Source organism: Pogoniulus pusillus, chromosome 17 (assembly GCF_015220805.1).
Source record: "Pogoniulus pusillus isolate bPogPus1 chromosome 17, bPogPus1.pri, whole genome shotgun sequence".
Classification (NCBI taxonomy): Eukaryota; Metazoa; Chordata; class Aves; order Piciformes; family Lybiidae; genus Pogoniulus; species Pogoniulus pusillus.
The window spans coordinates 3,419,967-3,437,895 of record NC_087280.1 but is presented as its reverse complement, the minus strand read 5'-3'; the positions used below and the strand labels follow the sequence as shown (position 1 = coordinate 3,437,895).

Genomic DNA, 17,929 nt, shown 5'->3' with positions numbered 1-17,929 from the left:
TGGGAGGCAAGAGGATGGAGCCAGGCTAGTGGTGCCCAGTGACAAGGAGCAAAGGAGACAAGGAGGTAACATCAGAACAGGAGATTCTTTGGCGTGAGGGTGCTGGAGCTCTGGAGCAGGCTGCCTGGAGAGGCTGTGGAGTCTCTCTCCTAGAGAGATTCCAGCCCCCACAGCTGGGCAAGCTGCTGTGGGTACTCCTGGCTTTAGCAGGGGGGTTGGAGCGGACGAGCTCCCAATCTCCACCACGCTGGCATTCAGGGAACAGCAAGGCAGGCAGAGGTGGGGGCAGGGGGAGGTGAGGAAGGCTGCAAGCGGTGGTGGCTTGGTCGTCTTTATTACAGTTTTAATCTCACAGTCGGTAGCATTACATGAGAATAAAGCACTGGACAGGACTGGAAAAAAAGGCCTCTGGAGACAGCATGCAAACATTGCAACGAGTTTAAAGCAAAACGACTCCATCCCACCCCTTCCCCTCCCCCCCGAAAAAAAAAAAAACAAACCCCAAAACAAACCAAAACCGAAACAAAAAACCACCAACAAAACCCAAACCCATAATAAAATAAAATAGAAAAGCATCTGGCAGGGCCGCGGCTGCGCTGCCCCCAGCAGGCAGCCAGTCCTGCGTCTGCCCTGGAACCATCACTTCTGTCGCTGGGGTTTCCTGTTCCTCTGTCCATTTCATTGGCTTCTTTAGTTTTGCTATTATTCTTCTTCTCCCTTTTCTCTCTCTCTCTCTCTCTTTTTTTTTTTTTTAACGTTTTCTTATTTTTTTCTCCTTTTTGTCTCTTTTTTTCCTCATTTTTATCTTTTTTTTTTTCCTTTTTCTTCTACTCTTTTTAATTTTTTTTCTTTTTTTTCTTCTTTTTTTTTTCCTTTTTCTTTTTATTGTCTTTTTTTAACCTTTTTTTCCTTTTTCTTCTCTTTTTTCTTTTTTCTTTTTTTTTCCTTTTTCTTTTTTTTTTTTCTTTTTCTTATCTTTTTTTCCTTCTTTTTTTTTTTTTTACTTCTTCTTTTTTTTTTTTTCCTTTTTCTTCTCTTTTTTTTTTAATGTTTCCCCCCCCACACACCTTTTTTTTCCTTTTAATTACATTAAAAAATAAGATTCGTACTTTTTAGTAAAACACCCAGAGCTTGGCTGGGTCCTGCTTGAAATAAAACAAACAAACAAAGCCTGGAAAAGAAAATAACAACAACGACAACGACGACGACAAAAACAAACCAAAACAAACCAAAACCCAACCCCCTCCCTGCAAAAAAAAAACCAAACCCAAACCCCCAAAACTGAGAAAACTAGAAACAAACAAAAAGAAATCACCCAAAAATAAAACAAAGAAAAAGAAACCACCCCAAAATAAGACAAATGAAACCACCCCAAAATAAGACAAAAGAAACCACCCCAAAATAAGACAAGAGAAACCACCCCAAAATAAGACAAATAAACAGAAACAAACCACCCAAAAATAAAACAAACAGAAAGAAACCAGCCCAAAATAAAACAAATAAACAAACAGAAACCATCCCAAAATAAGACAAAGAAACCACCCCAAAAGAAAACAAATAAATAAACAGAAATAAACCACCCAAAAATAAAACAAACAGAAACCACCCCAAAAGAAAATAAAGAAAAAGAAACCACCCCCAAAAGAAAACAAACAAACAGAAATAAACCACCCCAAAATAAAAGAAACCACCACAAAACAAAACAACCCCACCAAAAAAAAACCCCAAACCCCCAAAACTGAGAAAACAAAGAAAGAAACAAAAAGAAACCACCCCAAAATATAACAAACAGAAAGAAAACAGCCCAAAATAAAAGAAATAAACAGAAAGAAACCACCCCTAAATAAAAGAAATAAACAGAAAGAAACCATCCCAAAAGAAAAGAAACAAAAAGAAACCACCCAAAAAATACCCAGAAACCACCCCAAAAAAGCTCAAAAAGAAACCACCCCAAAATAAAACAAAGAGAAACTACCCCAAAATTAAAAGCAAGCAAACAAAATCACCCAAAAAATAAAAGTAAGCAAACAAACAGAAAGAAACCACTCCAAAATAAAACAAAGAAAAAGAAACCACCCCAAAAGAAAACAAATGAATAAAGAAACTACTCCAAAATAAAACAAATAAAGAAACCACCCCAAAAGAAAATAAAAAGAAACCACCCCAAAGTAAGACAAATAAAAAGAAACCACCCCAAAATTAAAAGCAAATAAACAAAAAGAAACCACCCCAAAAATACCCAAACAGAAATCACCCCAAAAACCCTCAAAACCACCCCAAAATAAAACAAAGAAACAGAAACTACCCCAAAATAAAACAAAAAAGAGGCCACCCCAAAATAAAACAAAGAAACAAAGAGAAAACCACCCCAAAATTAAAAGCAAACAAAAAGAAACCACTCCAAAAATACCCAAACAGAAACCACCCCCAAAAAAAAGCCCAAACCAGAAAGAAACCACCCCAAAAGAAAACAAAAGAAAAAGAAACCACCCCAAAATAAAACAAAGGAAAAGAAACCACCCCAAAATAAAAAGCAGACAAACAGAAAGAAACCACCCCAAAATAAAAAGCAGACAAACAGAAAGAAACCACCCCCAAAATAAAAAGCAAACAAAAAAGGAGCTTGGGAGAGTGGAAAAAAATAACCCAAACCAAACAAACCCAAACAACAGAGCTTGGGAGATAGAAAAAGGGGAGCCTGGAAGGGCCCCTCCCCCCCAAAAAAAAAGGAGACCCAAAAGAAGTCCAAACCCTTACAATCTGGAAAATGAAACCAACCAACCAAAAAAATTGATTTGGATGTTTGGAAGCAACCAGGAGAATTTGGGAGGGGAGGAAACACTCCCCCGAGGGGTTCCCGTCTGGTTGCTTCTGGTGCTGGGGTCGGGCAAGAGGGGGATGCTGCTCACATCCCTGTGCCCTCCCCGGTGTGGGTCCCCTCTGGCTGCTGGGGTGGGTGGGTGGGTGAGCCCCCCCCTCACAGGTAGAGCTCCTTCTCTTTGATATGCACTAGCTGTTCGCGGAGCTGGTGGAAGGACGGCCGGTGGCCGGGGTCCAGGGTCCAGCACTTCTTCATCACCTCGTAGACGACGGCAGGGCAACCATCGGGAGCATCCATCTTATAGCCCTTCTCCACGCGGGGTACCACGTCCTTCAGGGGCTGGGGAGGAGGGGAGATTAGGGATGAAAAGGTGTGGGCTCACCCCCTCCCCCTCCTCCTCCCCTCCCCGCTAGAAGCAGGCCGTGCGGGGGGAGGGCTGGTGGCTGTCACTCACGATTCTCGGATAAGGCACTCGCCCGAAGGAGTAGATTTCCCAGAGGAGGATCCCGAAGCTCCACACATCCGACTTGGTGGAGAATTTCTAGTGGGAGGGGAGAGAAGCCCTCTGTAAGTGAGCTCAGGCCTGGTTGGCATGGCCCTGCAGATGATGCTCCATCCATAAGCTAACATCTCCCTGCCCACATCTCTAAGCTCCTCATCCAAACAGCTTTTGAAGGCCTGCAGGGATGGCGACTCCAGCACTGCCCTGCACAGCCTGCTCCACTGCCTGATGACCCTTCTGGTGCAGAAACTGCTTTGAATGGCCAACCTAAACCTCCCCTGGTGCAACTTGAGGCCATTTCAAAACCTGCCTGCATGCATTCCTGGGAGGACTACCTGAGGGGATCCTGCCTTGGTAGAGGGGGTTGGACTTGATGATCTCTAGAGGTCCCTTCCAACCTCTTAAGGTTTTATGACTCTCTGATTTCCTCTCATCTCATCACTTGTTCCCTGGGAGAGGAGGCAGACCCCCACCTCACTACCACTCTCCACCTCACTACCACCTTCAACAATGTCTTCCTCATCTTGAGGGTAGCTGGTTTTGGAGGGGGAAGGGCTGTCAGACAGCAGCAGTTGGAGCTCCACCATCTCTCTCTCTCCACAGGCAATTCAGGGCAGGCATGCTGGCATGTGCCCCTTCCTCCAACCTCTACCACATCCCCAAAGCCCAAGTGGCATCCCAATCTCTACCATATCCCCAGAGCCCAAGTGGCACCCCAACCTCTACCACATCCCCAAAGCCCAAGTGGCACCCCAATCTCTACCATATCCCCAGAGCCCAAGTGGCACCCACTCCACTCCCTCACCTTTTCTCTAAGTGCTTCTGGTGCTGTCCACTTCACTGGCAGCTTCCCTGTGTCCTGTGTGGAGGAGGCTTCCTTGGTCAGCCCAAAGTCGCTGACCTTGGCGATGTTGTCCTCTGAGACCAGCACGTTCCTGGCCGCCAGGTCCCGGTGGACAAAGTTGTTGGCTTCCAGGTACTCCATGGCTTCACAGACATCTCTGGTTGGGGTGGGAAGGAGAACTGGGTTAGCCAGGTGTCCCCAAAAGGCTGCTGGGTGCAGGACAGGGTGGGCAGAGCCCAAGGCTTGGCCGCTGTACTCACAGGGAGAACTTCAGCAGGCAGTCTGCGCCCAGGACCGACCGCCCGCGCGACCGCAGGTAATCTACTAGGCTGCCCTGCAGGGATGGACAGAGATGGTGCCACCAGGGCCAGCAGCTCACCCACCTCCCCCTCCCACACTCAGCCACAATGCCACACCCCGTCGTGGAGCCAGCGATGCCAACCCCAAACACCATGGTGGCCCCAGGGTGACATCACCTGAGCTCGGATGACCCGGCTGAGTCTGCCAGGGTGAAGCCCTGGGACCTTGTTGGGGGTGCTGAGGGCTGCAAAGGGGGTAGAGCAGGACGGCAGGTGCCCAGGCTTGGGGGGGTGGGGTGTGTCTCACCTTGGCCATGTACTCGGTGACGATGTAAAGGCCACTCTTCTCCTCCACGATCACCCCCAGGAGCTGCACCAGGTTGCTGTGCCGGAGCTGCCTGCGTGGTGCGGGAGGGCTCAGGGCATGGTTTTGGGGAGAAGCCAGCGAGGGGGCAGGAGGTGGGGCGAGGGGGGGGGGGGGGTTGGGGGGGGCCTATGGTCCTTGCAGGGCATCAGGGACCACCCACCTCTGCTCCTAAGGACAGAGGTGCCCTCTCCCTTGCAGTGTGTCCTCCCCCCCCGGGGAACACTCACGTCATGACGGACGCCTCGGCCAGAAAGGCTTGCGCTGTGGCGTCGTTTTTAATGCACTTCACGGCGACTTTGTTCCCCCGGTAATCCCCCAGCATCACGTCTGTAGGCCACGAGAGATGGGCGTGGGAGGCACTGGGAAGCATCCCAGCCTCCCAGCCTTCACCCTAGAGGGGCTGCAGAGGAGCTCCCCTCCTCCCCTCAGGGTCACTGTGGTGCTGGGGGGACGCGGTGCTCACCTCCAAATTCTCCTTTGCCAATGATCTGCAGCAGCTTGAGGTCCTTCATGTTGAGGGCCCAGCCACCTGTGTGGGGCAGAAGGGAGAGTGAGGGGGTGCTGGGGGGGGTGGTTCCCAGGAGCAGGAGGAGGGACAGGGCCACTCACTGCGGGAGAACTCGTCCTGCGCTGCCACCGTCCCCTCCATCACCTTCGGTTTGATGAGGCGGGTGCAGAGCCCGTCTGCGTCCGTGGTGTAATGCTGGGGGAGAGACAGGGAGGAGAGGTGGTGGGAGGTGACACCCTGGCCTTGAGGGTCCCCACCAAGGCCATGCCAGACTCTGGGACCCCACCAGGTGGCAGCACGAGGCCACGGATGGGCAGGATGGGGGCGCTCAGGGGTCCCTGTCTCCTTCACATTCCGCCCTGTCCATTCGGCCACCTCCTTTACCCTACCCCTGGCTCACCGCCTTACCCCAGGGTTCTGTCCCCAGCAGCCCAAACCCAACCCACGGGGTTGGCAGAAAAGGTCCCAGCACCTCCTGAGCTCCAACCCGGCAGCCCCACGAGCTCTGACCTCAGCCTGACCTCAAACCTTCGGTTCCCAGGCTGCCTTGGCAACCACCAGGTGCGGTGGCAGCAGGCGAGACCTCACCTCCACCAGCTGCATGAGGTTCTCGAAGTAGACCTCCTCATCGATGCTGAGCTTGCTGGAGGAGTAGATGATGCGGTAGTGCTCCACCTTGCCCTCGCAGCTGACACAGAGGGTGTAGTCCCCAGGGTAGTTGGTGCTCTCCCGCACCAGGAACAGCCCCGTCTCGGGGGGGTACAGCAGCCGCTCCGCCTGCTCCCGCGTGATCTTCCCGTGGAACCACCTGCAGCGGGCACGGAGGGCAGCTCAGGGGCTGCCCATGTGCTGGCTGGGCCTCCACGGGGCTGCCTCTGGGGCTGGATGGGGATGTGGAGCAGCCTTCACCTCTGCCTGCACTGGGCCAGCTTGCCCGTGCCCCCTCCTTGCTGCTCATCCACAACCCCATGACACAGCTGCTGCCAGTGTCCTGCTTCTCCTGGTCTCCAACCCAGGACTTGGCCTCTCTGCACACCTGTGGAGGACTTCCCCGTGGCAACCCTGGTTCCTCCAGACCCTAGCCTGGGTCTCCCCAGGGACCCCAGGGATTGCTGGTGGCTCTGGGATGCAACAGGTTCATCTAAACCAACCAAACATCCTTGCTTGCTCCCTCCCTCCCTCCCTCCCTCCCTCCCTTCCTTCCTTCCTTCCTTCCTTCCTTCCTTCCTTCCTTCCTTCCTTCCTTCCTTCCTTCCTTCCTTCCTTCCTTCCTTCCTTCCTTCCTTCCTTCCTTCCTTCCTTCCTTTCCTTCCTTCCTTCCATCCATTCATCCATCTGCCTGTTCCCTCCAGCTCCTTCTCCAACCCCTCTTCTTTCTCCCAGCAACTTTGGGTATGACACCCACTCTGGACTGCAGTCCAACCACCCAGCATCTTCCCAGCTCTGCAGGCAGCTCCAAACAGGCTCAGAGCTTTCCCCAGCAGCACTGAATCCCAAATCAGCACTGCTGGGAAAGCTCCAGCCCCTGCCCCTTCTGCCTTTCACTCTCACCAAGCCCTGCAAGGGATGTAGCTTCTGGTGGGACACGAGGTCAACTGGATCCTTGTTCTAACTCCGTGGGCATGCTCCAGACCAAATCAGCTCCCACCAGGTTCACCTTGGATACTCACGGCATGAGGCTGAGCTTGATGCCAGCTTTCACTCCTTCCCTCTTCTGCACATAGTTGGCAGGGATGATGCCCTCCCGGCCCACCTTGTTCTTTGCCTTGTACCAGTTGGGATCCTGTGGGGACAGCAGAGAAGCTACAACGAGCCTATGGCTCCTGGAGGTGACAGCATCCCACCAAAGGAGCCCAGGCAGGTGTCAGAGCTGTCCCTCCTTTCCCAGGCACACCACCACCCTGGCTGCAGGCAGGATGAGATGGGCAAGGGAAGAGAATCAGTGCTGAGGCTACCAAACACCAATGCTGGTGGCACCGTAGGGGTCACCATGATCCCCATCCCGGGCTGCTGGGCATCCCAGTGCTTCCCAATCCATCTCTTTTCCTCCCCTGGTGCTGCACACATCCTTGCTGCCTGACTGTGAGCCTCTCCCCTCCCAGGAGGCTCTCGGAGCCTTCCATTTCGATGCAACCTTAACTAACGAGGCTGTGAGTTAATTACCCAAACCGCCTGGCCCCATTCCTGCCCCTGCTGGCTCTGACGGGACTTCCATCGGGAGCAGCCCATCCCAGCGGCAGGGCCAACACTGGGACGCAGGGAAGTCGCTGGTGGAAAACCCCAGGGTGGGGAGGAGCCTGGAGAAGCGGTGGCCTTACCTTGGTGACAGCCACGATGGTGAGGACATCTCCTTTGCTGAAGGGCAGGTCCTGCTCGGCCGTACCGTGGAAGTTGTACTTGGCAATACATTCTGTACCGGACGGCCAAACGGCCTGGGCGGGGAGAGGGGCAGCCTGTCAAAGCCTGGGTGGCCACATCTCCCACCCCCCTCCACCCGTGGGGACCCCCTCACCATGGCCAGGCAGGCGTTTTGCCCCTCTGCTGCAAACCTAACTGGGGTTCGCTTACACCCCCAGGGTTCTGGAGCCCCTGGGCCAAGAGGGCTGTGGAGATGCTGGAGAGTGTCCAGAGCAGGGCCAGGAGGATGCTGAGAGGCTGCAGCAGCTCTGCTGTGAGCACAGCCTGAAGGAGTTGGGGCTGTGCAGGCTGGAGCAGAGGAGGCTCCCAGGTGACCTTCTTGTGGCCTTGCAGGGTCTGAAGGGGGCTCCAAAAAAGCTGGGGAGGGACTTTTGAGGCTGTCAGGGAGCGTCAAGAGTGGGGGGAATGGAGCAGAGCTGGAGGAGGGGAGAGTGAGGCTGGAGGTGAGGAGGAAGTTGTTGAACAGGAGAGTGGTGAGAGGCTGGAATGGGTTGCCCAGGGAGGGGGTTGAGGCCCCATGGCTGGAGGTGTTTGAGGCCAGGCTGGCTGAGGCTGTGGTCAGGCTGCTCTAGGGTAGGGTGTCCCTGGGCATGGCAGGGGTTGGCACTGCCTGCTCCTTGTGCTCCCTTCCAACCCTGCCTGATTCTATGATTCTATGATCTCTGTGGTTTGGGGGGTTTGGGACAGTGTTTTCCAGCTGGGATGGGGCCATGCAGGTAAAAACACTCAGTTGGGGCTTCTGCAAGGGCACAAGGAGTGTCCCCATGTCCCTCCTAAGCCCTGAGGACATGGCTGAACAGCTGAGGAGCCTGGCCCATCCCTGCCTCTCCTCCTCAGGCAGCACTTACCTGCATCCCTGACATCTTCTCAGGTCGGGGGGGAGGAGTGAATCTCACAGTGGGGACACTTCACTCGGTACCATGAGACCTGCAGAGGGAAGGGACAGCTGTCAGAGGAGCATGGAACTGAGGGGGCTGTGTAAGGACAACGTGCAGGGAGCAGACCCCCCCACAAAGGATGGTCCCCAGGCCATGCCAGAGTCTCTTCTACCAACAAGTAGGGAACAGGTCTTGTCCCAGATGCTGCTTCCAAAACGTCCTCCCCGAACTGATGGGAAAGTAGTCCCTGCTGCACCCAGGGACAGGATGGCTGAGAAGCCCCCTCCTCGGAGGCTGCCAGCCCCCCCAGGTGGGCTCATGTCCCTGCAGCACCACGGGGACAACAGAAGCACAGGGCAGCGAGGAGACGCAAGCAGCGAGGAGCAGTTCACACCTCCCTGGAGCATCCCAGTCCCCTCCCCAGCAGCACTGGGACAGGGCAGGACACAGCCTCAGCCTTGCTCTCCCACGGTGCCTGGTGACCCACATGTGGAAACATCCAGCCCTGGGAGCTTCCTGGGCCCAGCATCCCACAGAAACACACATCTGCTCCCAGCAGGATAAAGCCCTTGGGTGCTCTGGGACGCAGGAGCTCCTGGTGGCTCCTAAATCCCAGGGGGGATGCCCTGACTGGGGGTGCTGGCCTCTGCCCCACCCCCCTTGCAGCACCCCGAGGCCCCAGGCTGGGTCACATCCTGCCCCGGCGCGTAGGAGGGGAACAAACCCAGCTTTATTCTTCCCTGCTGTGACCCCTGGGAAGAGATGAAGTCACCAAGCCTGGCACCAAACCAGGCTTTTTTCGGGCCGGGGCGCTGGGGTCAGAGCGGGCTGGGGACATGGAGCAGGACGCAGGCAGAGCGCCCCCCAAAACCCACCCAGGGATTCATTCATCCATCCTATGGCTCTGGGGTCACCAGCGGCCACCACTCCCAGACCAGCTGCTGCCAGCAGCCTGGGAGTATTTTGGGAAGGAGGAACCGAAACCAAGGGCAAAGGCAGGAGGAGGAAGAAGATAAGGGGCAGAGCCAAGGGGAGGAAGAGCGGGTGTGAGAGCAGCCCCATTCCCACCGCTGCCACGGCCAGCCCCCTCTGCAGAAGGAATCACACTGCCTCCACCTCCTTCACCTACCCTCAGCCTGGGGACGTGCCAGAAGTCACCTTACTTCCTGGTATCAGAAGGGAGGGGAAACTGAGGCTGAGAGGCTCACCCTAAGGACAGCCTGGGGAAGGTGAGTGCCCACTTCCAGTGAAGTCCACCACCGCGGCACCTGGGCCCTGTCTGCTGGCTTGGTTTGGGGCAGCAGATGAGGAAAAGCCTCTGGAGATGGCACCCAAAGCTCATGAGGCTGGGAACACTGCCAGAGAAGTGGCCAGGCCATAAAGGAGGGCACTGCTGGATGCCCCCTCCCTGGAGGTGCTCACAGTCAGGTGGGATGAGGCCTTGAACAACTTGGTCCAGTGGGAGGTGTCTCTGCCCATGGCAGGGGGATTGGAACTGGATGATCCTTAAGGTCCCTTCCAACCTAAACCATTCTATGGTTCTATGCTGCTGGAGCAGAGAGCATCAATCTGGGAAGGCAGCCCCCTGCAGTGGCCCCAGCTCAAACTCTCCTGCTTTTCAAGCTGATTTTTGGTTAAATTCTGAATTTTCAAGCTGATTTTTGGATACATTCTGAATTTTCAAGCTGATTTTTGGTTAAGTTCTGAATTTTCAAGCTGATTTTTGGTTAAGTTCTGAATTTTCAAGCTGATTTTTGGATACATTCTGAATTTTCAAGATGATTTTTTGTTAAGTTCTGAATTTTCAAGCTGATTTTTTGATACATTCTGAATTTTCAAGCTGATTTTTGGATGAATTCTGAATTGACCCCTGGTGCAGAGCAAAAATCTCAGCCAAGAGTCTGGATACCAAAATGCAGCCCGAGGAAAGCATCTCTGTGGAAGGTTTTCCTGCTCCATTCCAACACGGGGCACATTCCAGCCAGAGCTCAGCCTCAAAGCGCTGAGTCAGCACTTCCTGCCATCCAGGTGGGACATTAACCAAAGGAGATTGGGTTGGAAGGGACCTTAAAGATCATCCAGTTCCATTTCCCTGCCATGGGCAGGGACACCTTCCACTAGCTCAGGTTGGTCAAGGCCTCATCCAACCTGGTCCTAAACTCCCCTCCAGGGATGAGGCATCCACCACTCCTCTGGGCACCTGCTCCAGTGCCTCTCCACCCTCAAAGTAAAGAGCTCCTTCCTAGTATCCAGTCCAAATCTACCCAGCTCTAGTTTTAAGCCCTTGTCCTTCGTCCTGTCACCACAAGCCCTGATGAAAAGTCCCATCCCAGCTCTCCTGCAGCCCCCTTCAGATGCTGGAAGGCTGCTGCAGGGTCTCTCCAGAGCTTTCTCTTCTCCAGGCTGCACAGCCCCAACTCTCCCAGCCTGTCCTCACAGCAGAAGTGCTCCAGCCCTCTGATCAACTTTGTGGCCTCCTCTGCACCTGCTCCAGCAGATCCATGTCCCTCTTACGCTGGGGGCTGCAAAGATGAGCACAGTATTCCAGGTGGGGTCTCACCAGAGCGGAGCAGAGGGGCAGAATCAGGGAGTCACCACCCTGCAGATGATTTGATGCAGCCCAGGACGTGGTTGGCATTTTGGGCTGCCAGCTCACGTCAAAGCACCTCTGTCACCCAGCACCCCCAAGCCCTTCTCTGCAAGGCTGCTCTCAGTCCAGAAATGAAGCAGTGGGATGCAGGTTTCATCCCAGGTGAAATCCTGAGCAAGGAGCTGGATGAGGACGGTAGGAAGCTGGAAGGGATGCTCAAGGTTCCAGCCCAGGACTGCAGCCTAGCTGCAGGCTGCAAAACCCATCTTCCACCTCGCGTGAGAGCGGGATCTTTCCAGCCCCAAAGGGAGGTTGCTTGGGCTTTCAGCTCATGAATGCCACCAGCATTTATATTTCATGAGCACAGAGGGGATACAAAATTGATGGCCTGCCTTCGGGCTCTCGAGCAGGGCAAAGAGTCACTTTTGTCTCTCTGACAGAGGGAACTGTCCCAGTAAACCCTGCCAAGAGGAACGCACCAGGCCTGGCATTTTTACCTTCTCAGACCTTGTGGCATCAGATGACAGAATCAGGCCCTCTCCTGACCTCTAAGACCCTCGAGTCCGACCACCACGGTGCCCACCAAACCACACCCCCAGGTGCCACAGCGATGGGGACTCCGCCACCGCCCCTGGGCAGCCTGTTCCAATCCCTGGCCACGCTCTCGCAGCGAGGAACTTCTTCCTGATACCCAACTGGAACCTGCCCTGCTGCCCTTTGAGGCCAGTTCCTCACGTTCTGCCACCTGATACTAGGGAGAAGAGACCAACTCCAACCTCCCTGCAGGTAGATGGGCTGCCCAGGGAGGGGGTTGAGGCCCCATGGCTGGAGGTGTTTGAGGCCAGGCTGGCTGAGGCTGTGGTCAGGCTGCTCTAGGGTAGGGTGTCCCTGGGCATGGCAGGGGAGTTGGCACTGCCTGCTCCTTGTGCTCCCTTCCAGCCCTGCCTGATTCCGTGATTCTAGCTGGTGGCATGGTGACAGCTGTAGCCTCAAAACCCCTTGCCTACCAGCCTTTCAAGGGTATGTGGTTCATGCCAGGGGACACCGAGCTCCTGGCGCCCCCCTCCACCTCTCCTCCCGAGGACGACTTCCCAGCAGCAGCCTGATTTTGGGCCGTGCCCGATCGTTACCTACTCTCTGCCTGGAACCACCCGCCCACCACGGGGTGCCCAGCTCCGGGGCCGCTGCCAACTGTGCCCCCCTCCCCCAGGAGGCATCGCTGCCTGTGGTGGCCTCATGTGACAGACGGCAGTTCCTGCCCAGCTCGTCACCCACCGCCGGCACCCAGCCCGGCCCCAGCCTCGCTTCCGCCAGCCTGGCTCGTCCAACCCCCCCCGCCCCGCCGCGGGATGCTGCGGATGCTGCTGCTGCTGCCTTGGGTGAAGCAGGAGGCGATGCCGGCGCGGATCCGGAGCCTAAGGACAGCGTTTCCCACCGGGTGAGCTCCAGCACATCCACTGCCGTCCCCCTGCAGCAAAGGGGCTTCCCCCAGGGAGGATGTGGAGTGGCAGAAGTCAGCTTGAAAACGATAAGTAAGCATTTAGAGGAGCACCCAAGGGAGCAACCCAACCAACACAGCAGAGCCCAGGGCCAGCTTCGGCTATGGGTAGCCCTGCTCCTGCTGGGAACTTCCCATCCCCAACTTGGGGCTCAGGGAAGCAGCTGGGGTGTGTAGGGGAAGCCACTGAAGTCCACCTCCCTTTCCTTCCCCACCTTCTACCTGAGCAGCTTTTGAAGCTCTCTGCACTCCAGTGAGGAACCTCAGCCCACTGCTGCACCATGAGAAGGACCACTAAGGTTTGTGTTCAGCCCCCTCACAGGACCACAGGATGTCAGAAGTTGGAAAGGACACAAATTGATCATCCAGTCCAACCCCCCCTGCCAGAGCAGGACCACACAATCCAGCTCAGGGCACACAGGAACACATCCAGACAGGCCTGGAAAGGCTCCACACAAGGAGACTCCACAACCTCTCTGGGCAGCCTGTGCCAGGGCTCTGGGACCCTTCCAGGCAAGAAGTTCCTCCTTGTGCTGAGCTGGAACCTCCTGTGCTGCAGCTTCCATCCATTGCTGCTGGTCCTGTCCCAGGGAGCAGTGAGCAGAGCCTGTCCCCCCCTCCTGACCTCCAGCCCTCAGATAGTTATAACCATTGATTAAATCTCCTCTCAGTCTTCTCTTCTCCAGAATAAACAGCCCCAGGGCCCTCAGCCTCTCTTCATCAGGTGGTGCCCTCCAGTCCCCCTCATCATCCTCGTAGCCCTCCGCTGGGCCCTCTTCAGCAGATCCCTGTCCCTCTTCAACTGGGAAGCCCAAAACTGAAGGCAGTATTCAAGATGAGGTCTCAGCAGGGCAGAGCAGAGGGGCAGGAGAACCTCCCTTGATCTGCTGGACACACTCTGCTGAATGCCCCCCAGGACCCCATTGGCCTCTTGGCCCCCAGGGCACATTGCTGTGCCATGGATGCTCTCCCCAGCACTCCCAGCTCCCTCTCCACAGGGCTGCTCTCCAGCAGATCACCTCCCAACCTGTACTGGTGCAGTTTAGTATCAGTACAGGTCCTGCTCCTGGATTTCCCTCTGGGAAGAGCTGCTGAGGAGCCAAGAGCCAGGGAAGGTGAACAGCTCTGCCACTGTGATAATCCAAAGGGCACCAGGGAAATGAGCCAGGGAAAACTCTCCTCTTACTTTACCATGAGGGCAGTGGAACACCAGAACAGGTTGCTCCGGGAGGTTGTCGAGGCCCCATCCCTACAGACACTCAAGGCTGTGGGCAACCAGACCTAGCTGAGGATGCCTCTGCTGACTGCAGAGGGGGTTGGACTGGATGACCTTTGTAGGTCCCTCCCAAGCCAGGCCATTCAGTGATTCTGATCACCAGCCAAAACTGTGCCGTGCCAAAGCCGCAGGCAGGCTCGGAGGGAGAAATCTCTGACCCCTCCAGAGAGACAAAACACCCAAAGAGCACCAGCACCACGGGACAAGCTGGGGGAAAGCCATTTCAGTCCCATGGGGGCAAGTGGAGAGCAGCTGCTCAGCACCAGGTAAGGTACTTCAGACCCAGGATAGGTGGGAGACAGCGGGAAAGCTCCACTCCATCCTCGCTCATCCATCTCACCCCTCATCTCCCAGCGCTCAACCACCCGAGTGCCTCTCAACTCCATGAAAACAAAACACAAACCCAACAACAACCAAACCCAAGCCAACACCGCCCGACCAGGCAGCCCCAAGCAGACAACATCCTGGCTGTCTCCAGCAGATCTTATCTGCTGCTGTTACAAGTAACACCTACGATTACTCTAATCGAAAGAAAACCGTTCCGCCTTCAGCGGCTGCCGGCGCTCGCACCCAGCCTTTCGCTGCCTCACCCCCGGCACAGCCTCGCCTGGCTGCCCTCCCCAGGGTGAAGGCAGGGGAGGAGGGGGTGGGGGTTGTGTGTATGTGTGGGGGGGCTCTTCCTCTTTCTTCACCTCGAGAAAAAGAGAAGACGGTGCTGCCTGGGCTGGTGGAAGGCACCTGGGGGACAATGGGAGGCTGGTGGAGATGCTGTGCCCGTCGGGAAGGGGTCTCCCTCTTTTCCTACAAGAAACCTCAGCAGGGTGATTTCTTCCCTCCCCCCACGCTCCCCTTCCCCTTTTGTTACCCAACAAATCAAAGCCTGGAGGGTGCCAGGGTGTCCCTGGGGATGGGTGGCTGTTGGTGGAGCTGCCCTGGCACAGGCTTGGGGCACGCTAGGATGCAGCTGAAAGGTTTCCTCGCAAATCAAAAAGGCCACAGCAGGAGGTAGCAGCAGGAAGGCAAAGTGCACCCCAAAGCTCCCTGGGATCACAGAACCACAGAGAGGTTTGGGTTGGAAGGGACCTTAAGGACCATCTAGTTCCACCCCCAGCCAGGGATCACAGGGACAGCATCCCTGCGGCCAGGCTCTGCTCCATCCCCACGGTGCTCAGTGAGGGATGGGAGAACAGGGATGCTCCTAAAACCTCCTGCATCCCTCCCACGGACCTCTCCGGCCACTCCTTATCAGGATGGGGCCCTGCCTGGGGTGGGTGGCACCGCATCCCATGGGAGCGTGGGAGGGGTGAGGTAGCCTCCACGGCAGGAGGAAGGCCGCCGTCCTCTTCCTCCCTCCCTCTCTCTCTCTCCAGCCTTCGCCCCCTGGGGTTTGCCGGTTGGGGGTGGTTTTTTTGGGTACTTTTTTTTTTGTTTCCGCAGGATGGCACAGCCCCTTTCGCTCTCCATACAGCTCGGAGCAACAAGCCCGGGCTATAAATAACCCGTCGCCGCCTTACTGACCACAATACGAAATAATGAGCACCCCCCTCATCCTCACACCCCCCTCTCCCTCCCCCTCCCTCTCCCTTTCCATCCTCTGCCGCCAACCACCTTTTTTTGACACCCTGCTCCCTCCCCCTGCCCCAACCGGCTCTCAAAAACCCCGCCAGCAGCTCGGCCTTTCTAGATGGGATGAGGACAGAGGTTTTGAGTGTGTGTGTGGGGAGGGGAGGAGGCGACAAGGCGACAACCAGCTCCCCCCCCCCCCCCCCCTTCCTTCCATCACCAAGAGCAAAGGATGCTGCTGGCGTTCCTGGCTCTTTGCAGAAGAGGCAGGACGTAGTCCTCCCCGCATCCCAAACCCCGGGTTGGGTGGAAGGGGGTGTCCCTGGGGGGGCCTGTGCTGGGGTCACCCCGTAGGTCAAGTAGCACGGAGGTGACCGTACCCCCCGCTCCGCCCCCCCCTGCCCCGAAGCCTCTCACCTCTGCATCCCCCACCCCGCATCTCCGGCCCGCCCCGCAGGCCCCATTGTCTGCGCTCCCCGCCAAGCACCGGGGGGGATGCGGGGAGGGGCGGGGACAGGGTGGGTGACACCCAAGCAGCCCCCGGTGTGTGTCCCCCCCCCGCCTTTCCCCGGTGTCCGGTGCGGCGGGCCCGGGCAGCCGGTACTCACCTCCCTCCGGGCACGGGCTCAGCCCGCCGCCGGCTGCTCCATGCGGCGCCACCGGGGGCCTCCGGGCTCGGCTGGGCCGGCGGGGGGGGAGAGGGGGGCGGAAGGGGCGGAGGAAGCCGGAGCCGCCGGAGCAGCAGCCGCCGCCGCCCGCTCGCCCGCCCGGCGGGGCCGAGCCCGGTGCGGCGGGGAGCGGCCGGCCGGGGGGTGGGAGGGAGGGCGGTTGAGGGGTCCGGGGGCGGGCGTAGCGGGGGTGTGAAGCGGGGAACACGGCGTCCGCCGCCCAGCTGGGGCCGGGCGAGGGGCGCGGGGTCCGCCCGGGGCGGCGGGGCCTGCTGGGAGGAAGCGGGGCCCGGAACCGGAGCGGCCCGAGCAGCGCGCCTGCGCCGGCACGGCTCGGAACGGAGCGGAACGGAACTGGGCAGCGGGCAGCGGCGCTGGGCTGCCACCTGCCGGGGACTGACTGACCGCCGCGCCGCGCCGGCACCGCCACCCGCACCGGCAGCGGCCCCGGCAGCGAGACCAGGAGCCGGGCTCGCAACCGGCAGGCGGACCAGCAGCCGGACTCGCCCCGTGCCCGCCGCCGTGCCGTGCAACCCGGGCTCGACCCCGACCCCAGCACCCACCCGGCGCCGTCCCCTCGGTTCCTGCAGGCTCGGTGGACAAAGCGGTACCGAACGAAGCCCCTCGAATAGTGGCGGAATAACCCTGGTCGTTAACAAAGATGCTAACGGTGCAGTCGTTAACACTGCTCCAGAGCAAGCAGTTAACCCCCCAGTAATTAGTGACAGGGACACCGACACCCTGCATCGTATCACAGAGGGGGACGCGGCGTTTCATCTAGAAACACAGCAGGGAAGACCCCCAGGGTTGTCGGGTCCAACCCGACACCGCCAGGTCGCCGCCAAACCCTGCTCCTCGGAGCCTACACGGCTTTGGATCCCTCTGGGAATGGGGATCCAACCACCCCCGCCCCGGGAAGCCTGTTTCAGCATTTGAGAACCCTTTTAGTGAGGAAGTTTCTCCTAATGTCCAACCTGAACCTTCCCTGGTCCCTCTTGTCCTGTTGCTTTTTCCTAGGCAGAAGAGACCAAGCCCCATCTGGCTCCAGCCTCCTTTCAGGGAGCTGTGCAGAGCAATGAGGTCTCCTCTCAGCCTCCTTTTCTCCAGGATGAACAAAATTCCCTCGGCTGCTCCTCACCAGCCCCTGTTCTCCAGACCCTTCACCAGCTCTCATGCCTTTCTCTGGACCTGTTCCTGTTCTCTGTACTCTCAATGTCCTTCTTGGAGTGAATGGCCCAAAACTGAACTCAGAAGTTAAAGTGTGGCCTCACCAGCGCTGAGTACAGAAGTACAATCCCTGCTTTGGTGCTGCTGGTCACACTCTTGTTGATCCAGGCCAGGATGCTGTTGGCCTTCTTGGTATGAGGCAGTGCAGTATGATGTGATGTAATAAATCCATTACAGTGAATACCAGGTAAGAGAGAATCCAGTCTAAGGTGCAGAGCTGTGGTGCTAAGGGACATGGTTCAGCACCAGGCTTGGTAGAGTTAGAGAATGGTTGGACTCAATGGGTCTTTCAGATCCCCTCCATCCCAAACCATTCTCTGATTCTAATACCAACAGTGACAGTGATGACGACAGCATGAGAGTGGTGGGACCTGGCTGCTGCAGGGTGACAGAGCAGGAGGGTGGCCCTGGGCCAAGCAATCCTCCATCATCCACCTCCCTGGCTGGCTGCAGCGTGTCAGTGTCTTTGG

At 56.8% G+C, this 17,929-nt stretch overlaps 1 protein-coding gene across 1 annotated transcript; it reads right to left on the bottom strand.

Annotated features, from left to right (window-relative positions):
- Positions 1–315: 315 nt before the first annotated feature.
- Positions 316–16,325, bottom strand: CSK (C-terminal Src kinase). The gene is made up of 13 exons (XM_064157273.1): positions 16,173–16,325; positions 8,608–8,686; positions 7,660–7,773; positions 7,012–7,124; positions 5,930–6,149; positions 5,443–5,536; positions 5,297–5,362; positions 5,061–5,160; positions 4,774–4,864; positions 4,428–4,501; positions 4,129–4,324; positions 3,276–3,362; positions 316–3,160 (listed from the first exon to the last, which is right to left on the bottom strand). Exons 2-13 carry the CDS (start codon positions 8,620–8,622, stop codon positions 2,978–2,980), a joined length of 1,353 nt encoding a protein of 450 aa, XP_064013343.1. The 5' UTR covers positions 8,623–8,686; positions 16,173–16,325; the 3' UTR covers positions 316–2,977.
- Positions 16,326–17,929: the final 1,604 nt, after the last annotated feature.